General features: G+C 38.1%; 1 protein-coding gene across 1 annotated transcript; it reads left to right on the forward strand.

The window, feature by feature from the left end:
- Nucleotides 1-13: 13 nt before the first annotated feature.
- Nucleotides 14-5,846, forward strand: LOC103139562 (protein unc-119 homolog B-like). The gene is made up of 5 exons (XM_007554248.2): nucleotides 14-699; nucleotides 2,258-2,371; nucleotides 2,536-2,635; nucleotides 2,770-2,942; nucleotides 4,634-5,846. Exons 1-5 carry the CDS (start codon nucleotides 468-470, stop codon nucleotides 4,744-4,746), a joined length of 732 nt encoding a protein of 243 aa, XP_007554310.1. The 5' UTR covers nucleotides 14-467; the 3' UTR covers nucleotides 4,747-5,846.
- Nucleotides 5,847-7,111: the final 1,265 nt, after the last annotated feature.

The raw sequence follows: 7,111 nt of genomic DNA on the forward strand, positions 1-7,111 counted from the left end.
TGACTACCTTTGAGATAACAATTTTGCCCTACATGATAAAAACTTGGAGGCCACTGAAACAAAGGATCAGATGTATTTACTAGGTAGTTATTGTCTATCTACGTCGATTTGAAAGTTCAAAATAATTAGAAACAAGTACTGAACTAGAACTAATGGATTCTATTTAAACTGATTGGTTTATCCTTCATTTCCTGCATTCTCTCGCCCCCTCGTGGACATTACCAGACAGCGCTTCTACATCCTCGGTGCTCGTAGAGCCAGTTGTCATGGCAACCGTACAGCATGTGCTTACAAAAACAAGAGCTTGACCGTTCACCGACAGTTATCTCGACATTCGACATCTGCGACGCCATCTTCCTCGTCCTCCGCTTCTTATTCCAGCGTTTTGTCAGAGGAAGGGAGTGAAGAGCAGACGCTGGCCGGGTTGAAAGACGCAGGTGAAGCCGAGACAGACTCAGTCAGCAGCGATGAGCGGAGCCAAAGCCCGCAGCGACGCGCCTGTTGCTGAAAATGTCTCCAGCGGCGGGCACGGTTCTGCTGCCCCTACGCGGGACCGCAAGCCCGGCGGAGGCGTCTTGAAGAGGCTCAAGTCCCGGCGAAGCCAGGTGGAGAGCAGGCCCGTGACGGAGGAAGAGCTCCGGACGAAGAGTGGGCACATCTCTCCGGAGGATGTTCTGGGACTGCGAGTCGCTACGAGAGGTTTGGGGTCGCTTTTATTATGGGCGAGACATGCTGAATTACAGAACAACAGGGCGTAAATACTGATAATTTAGAAACGGAAACAAGGAAACGAGCTATGATTCACTGCATCTCATTACAATGGGATTATTAGAAACAAAAACAAGTGTTTTGCGTCATAGGTAATCTTTACTGTTTCTATATTTAAACAGTTAAAGAAGACGACACTGGGCGTGTGTGTTAATAGGAGCAATTATGACAGTGTAATAACTTTATTTGTGCTGTAGTGTGGGTTGTGGTGAAATCATGTATATTGTCATGTTCAAAGATGAAAACCGTCAGTATTGGAGCAGCGTGGCCCTCTCTGCTATACACTATCTTGGTTAAGTCATGGCCTACATTTACAGCTTTTGAAGCTGTGGAGACAACATTGAAATGTTAATAACTGCAAGCTGTGTTTTTTTGTTTTTAGTGACTGTTCTGTGATAAACAACCATAAAGAAGAATCATCTTGTACTATTTCTGTTCCAGGAGTCAGGGGCCTTTAAAGCGCTACACTTCTCTTTATTGTAATATTAAAAAAAAAAAAAAACTCTTATATGTCTTTTTACTTAAGCTTAAGAATAAATTAAACAATAGAACTAAAATAACAAATATAACATTTAATTTAGTTGAAAAAAATTGGTTATTAAAGCCATTTAGATTGTACATTTAGATATGTACAATGAAGGCGGAAAAAAACTGAATAAATAGAAAAATAAAGACTTAACGAACAATATATTTCTTATCCCTTCAGTGAAATAATGTCTTTGAAATTCTATGTTGTATGCTATGCTGAAGGAATACTTCAAGCTACCATAATATCTAAAAACATCGCTCATTTCAATTTTGTCTTAAGCTAATGTCTGCAGCTCTGGAGCCCTTGTCCTGTACCTTTTGTTCAGTGTAACGCCATAATAATGGAGACAGTAGCCTCAGAGGTTTTCTTATCTTTCTTTTATGGCTTTATTACTGTAGATTCATATGTCAGCGTGGCTGTGTTTAAACATAATTTTATTTGATTTTCAGTGCAGTACAGACTGTGTACATTAAGGTTTCTGTACCTTTAAACAATCCAAGAAAGCCTGGATAATGATTGATGGTTTTGCTAAGGTTTTGGTAGGTTCATTTAGAACCTTTGGAGCTAATTGGAGGCCCACCTTCGAATGCATTGCAAAGTCAGTGTTTTGAAGTGGTCATAACAAAGACCTAAGTTCAACAACAAGGCAAAGCAAAAAAGGTGTTTCAAGAGGATTGAACCAACATTCATGTAAATTATTGTCAGAGACTTTTTTTTCAGTACCTGAGACATTTGAGCCAAATCAGAAAACGTAAAAGGCCGATCAAATACTAAGGAAATGGATTATCAAAACAAATCCCTTTCTCGTTAATTTGGCATTTAGAGACAGAAATATTTTTTTGGTAATCCCAACTGAGACAGAGATGTTTTGTCTGATTTAGTCCTATAAATACTGGTGCTATTTTTGCTTGTTTTTATCCAAACATTGTAACTCCCGTCCTCTGCGTGTTGTGGTTGCAGGATACCTCTGTAAACCCGAGGACAACATCTACAACATTGACTTTGTACGTTTTAAAATCAGAGACCTGGAAACCAACACCGTTCTGTTTGAGATTGCCAAACCTCCGCATTCAGGTACTACATTTCACTGTTCTTTGCGCTGTTCTATTTCTGTTCGGTTTCACTTAAAAATAGACGCCTTGGCTCCTCCGACAGCAATAAATAGGTCACAGCCTGTTTGGAAATTTAACCCCAAACCTGTTTATTATGCTGCAAACTGTGTCGCTCTTTGCTGTCAGACGACGATGAGGAGCACGGCGAAGGAGATGGCACGGCGGGTCGATTTGTTCGCTACCAGTTTACGCCGGCTTTCCTGCGACTGAGGACTGTGGGAGCTACGTGAGTGACTCACACATGCAGCCTGAAAGCAGTCAAGCAGTTGTGTTCCTTATTTTTTATTCAGCGTGCACCGATGATAGTGACATTTTTACAGCTGTAACATCGCAGCTTTTCTTTTCTCCATTCGATCACAGGGTGGAATTCACAGTCGGGAACCGGCCCCTGAACAACTTCCGCATGATCGAGAGGCACTACTTTCGCGATCACCTGCTCAAGAGCTTCGACTTCGACTTCGGCTTCTGCATCCCGAGCAGCCGTAACACCTGTGAACACATCTACGAGTTCCCCCAGCTTTCTGAGACCCTCGGTGAGTCCCGTGGACAAAAAAAAAAGAAAAAAAAGAAAAAAAAAAGAGGCTAAACAAACACAGGTCATTTACCATTTTTTACCTTTGATAGAAGATAAGTATTGGAGAGCTGAGCCGAGTTCAACAGGCTTGGACTTGCACAGGTACAATGAAATGATGAAGTATGTTTGTAGTTTATGCTTTAGAGATGATCGTTCAAGCTTAGATTTTTTGTTTTTTCTTTAACTCGCAGAGATCAGATATTATTTTATCCAACAAGTACAGAACTGATTTCCTGAGTTTTTTACAGCTGTGATAATGATAAAAGTGATAAGAACAATTTATGACTTCTTCTTAGGTAGTTGTACAGCCGTGACTGCATGGTTCAAACACGAACAAACACAAACACTGCTCTTGAAAAACATTCCCATTTGTAAAGAAGTATGATTTATATTTCTAAACTGAACACAGCAGCTGCATTTAATCATATCTTCAAACTTACAGATATTTATTGGCGCTCTTATCGAAGAAACGGTGGAGAAAATAGTAAAGCTGGCAAATGAATTAGAATTTACCGTCACAAGGATAAATCAAAATCTTTATCAAAGTAAGAAATGTATCATGATAAATGATAATAGGATAAACGCCCGAGCCCAGGCTCTAAAGTGTGCAAACATTCAGAAGATGCCTAATTGTTGTCCTATTTTTTCTTCTGCTTATGTAAAACATAACTAGGATTTTGGCTCCTTTGTTGAAAAGACATTGGACACATTTGGAGCAAATAGTTCTCAATGGTTTCACTCACATCGCCAATAGGACAGACGTGGTGAACCAGCTGATGGCAACAGAGGAGCATCATGATTCTTCTGTGTAATACAAACTCAGTAAATCACAAGCTTCACTTTTAGTCCATTACTTGTCATGTTATTTGGACATTGTTTAACAATCTTTGGTGATTAGATATAGGTAAAACTAATGTTGCAATGCTGCGTTCCAAGATAAAACTTAAAAGTGCGTCCTGTGGAAGAGCAAGTTGACAGAGTTCATCAGCCTTGTCGCAACCGCAGGTTTTAGTGATGAAAACAAAAAATAATTCATAAATTTCTATGCTGTTACTGTGACATTTAAACTGTATGGTTCCACTGGAAAAAAACAACAACAACAAAAAACATAAAATAATGTTATGAAGTGCACCAACCTGTTTTTTTGTGCTTTTTTTATTTCCAGATGAGCCAAATTCAATTTTCCCAAGAATTAACCTGATTGCAGTTACCGTCCACTGCACATAGACAGTTCCTACAGTTTGGAAAAATGTGGAATTTGATTTTATGGAACTGAATAAATATGGAACCACATTGTTGTGAACAACATTTGGATTGCTAGACATTTATCCTGTTGTCTAAATATGGTTGTTTCCCAGCCAGCCAGGCAGTCCTCTGATTTTTTGCAGATCTTCTATTTAAAGCCTGAGCTCAACAGAAATATCTGCAGAAAAGTGACGTCAAGATCTGGCTTATAATATCGGCAAATCTTTTAACATATTGTCTTCTCGCTTAACTAATACATTCTCTACATTCTCACTGTATCGAGAAAGTAATGAGAAGGGTTGAATATGTCATCAGGGATTCTAAGAAGAAAGAGAAATCCAGTTTCATTTGAGGCGAAAACGCCAATGCCGGTTCGCTAACATGCACGTGCTGTCTGTCTTGCAGTTCGTCAGATGGTGGAGTGTCCTTACGAAACGCGGTCGGATAGTTTCTACTTTGTCGACAACAGACTGGTCATGCACAACAAGGCTGACTACGCCTACAACGGAGGACAATGATAGCCGGCACCCTCGCATGGCGGCGTCCGCTGCTCACATCTGTTGACAGACGTGTACACACATGCATGCATAATGCAGAACATTCAGCTCAGACGTTCACACATGCACACACCCCTGCAGCCGTGTTCGAGCGGCCTCTCTCTCGTGTCCGCAAAGGTTCGACGCCGGTCGTTTGTTTTCATTCTCAGTGCGTTTTATTTTGCTGGAAGTCGATGGTAGTCTTGACTCTGACGTACAAACGGGAAGAAACTCCGTATTGCTTCATTTAGTTTTAAATATCGACAAGATCTCTTTGATACTTAAAAAAAAAAGAAAAAAAAAAAAGAGGGCTAATCACTAGTGGCTGTGTAACGTGTTTAAAACAGGTCAAACAGCTATTGGACGGATAATCAGACTCCTTTTAAGTGTCCCAGCTACTATAGAAATCACACACATGTGAACACGCACACACACACTCAATCCCCAAGTGGCACCCATAGTGTTTGTCAGAAGCAGCTGTTCTCAGAGCTGCCGCCTCCACAATCCACTCCAGACAACATCAGGGGAGACAGGAGGGGGGTGAAAAAGAGAAACCATCCACAAAAAAACACTCATGTCAAACACACGCGGTTACTCCTGCATTCTCCTCTCTGCGTCCCTTTCATTTCTATACAAAGAGACACGTCCACACTAGTGCCGAGTCTCATCAAAGGGTTTTTTTTTCTTCCCTTTTAAATATGCGCCTGTTTGATTGTAACATGAAACAAGATCAGGTAACAGCTAAACTCTGCTTTAATTCTTATGATGACCTGTAAAAAAAACCTGTTTTAGATATAAAAAAGAAGTAAAAATCCTTCCTGTTTCACAGAGTGTTGATATCATGAAGCATGTGATGATATGATTTAAATATATGTAATTTAAAAAAAAATAATGTACCAAGATTCATTTGGGAGATTAAGTAAATGTTAGAGATTTTTTTTTTGTTTGGTTGTTTGTTTTAAAGTGATGGAGTGTTAAAAAATGTTTCTCATTCGAGAATGTTTAAAATATCAAGAATAAACTTGAACAGTGATAAAGACAACTGTTAATGTCACGATGAGTCGAAATGTTGAAAGTGTGTGTGTGAAGAAAAAAAGAGAAAATAGTGAAACTGCTGTTTTATCGAAGCAGTTTGTTTACTTTTTTATTTTATTGTGTCCTTTTTTCCTGTTTTCTTTTTTTCTGCTTTGCATTTTTCCCCTGCAGTTTTTCTTTTTGCCATTATCTTGGTTTAATTGTGGGAAGCTCAACATATTTCAGCATTTAAATTTTTTGTTTTTCTTGAAAAATTATCTTGAGTTGTTTTCACCTTCACTTTCAACATTCTGTCTTTTCTTCTTGTGGTTTCGTAACAGGTAAATAAACAAAACCATGTCCTTTTTAAATCGCGTTCTAGTAATCATAGCTCAGATATTACTTCATATCTGACAGTAACTTTCAATTTTAAAGATACCACTAAAGACAAGTTGACAAATGTTGGAAAATGAATTTGTTTCCTGTTTCTTTAACGTGGACTGTTGTATTTCCTCTTTATGCTTTGTTAAAATGTTGGTGTTTGAGGCTTAAGTTGTTTGTAAAATATATACATATATAAATAAATACATATAGTTTGTAAAAAATAATAATTAAAAAAAGAACTGAGTCAATAAATAGACATTTTCAGATACATCATGTGTCCTTATTGTTTCATTTCCCATGCGTGGGAAAAAGTTAAACCAAAGGACAATTTTTTTTTCTGTCCTGAAATTAGTTTTTAATATGTTTGATACAGACAAAGATTTCATTTAATTCGAAACTTCCAAAGCATATGTGTAAGGAAAGTAGGCAAAACAATGGTGTAAAAATGTACAGAGAAAAGGGCAAAGAAAGATAAGTTGTTGATGGAAAATTAGCTTGCTAGTGACCTTAAAGCTTTTGTACTGAGCTATGTCTTTGATAAAGTTGATTTTAGGAGAAGGCCCTATTTAAATGGGCTTTAAAATTATGTTTTTACCAATGTTTGATGGTAAGCAACAATTAAAGCATTACCAAGTTTGACATTGGCTAGCAAAGTGTCTTCGCATCAGGCTGCATAGCTACTATCCTGCAGTTTGAGATATGTTGTTTGCTGCAGAAAATGCTAATTTATGTGATTAAAACAAGAATTAGTTGAGAAATTAAATTTTTTTTATGAACATCTTAAGATGGATGGAGATTTTAAAAAGATGCTTTTTGTAGGGTCATTGAGTTTCCACGAATGGCCACTGGGGGGAGGTATTTTACAACCACTACTATTTACACTTTTCTGGAAGAGACCGCTGAAGAAATAATAATAAATCACTATATATATATACATATATATATATAT

The sequence above is a fragment of the Poecilia formosa genome, unplaced genomic scaffold, assembly GCF_000485575.1.
Source record: "Poecilia formosa unplaced genomic scaffold, Poecilia_formosa-5.1.2 Scaffold62, whole genome shotgun sequence".
In the NCBI taxonomy this organism is placed as follows: Eukaryota; Metazoa; Chordata; class Actinopteri; order Cyprinodontiformes; family Poeciliidae; genus Poecilia; species Poecilia formosa.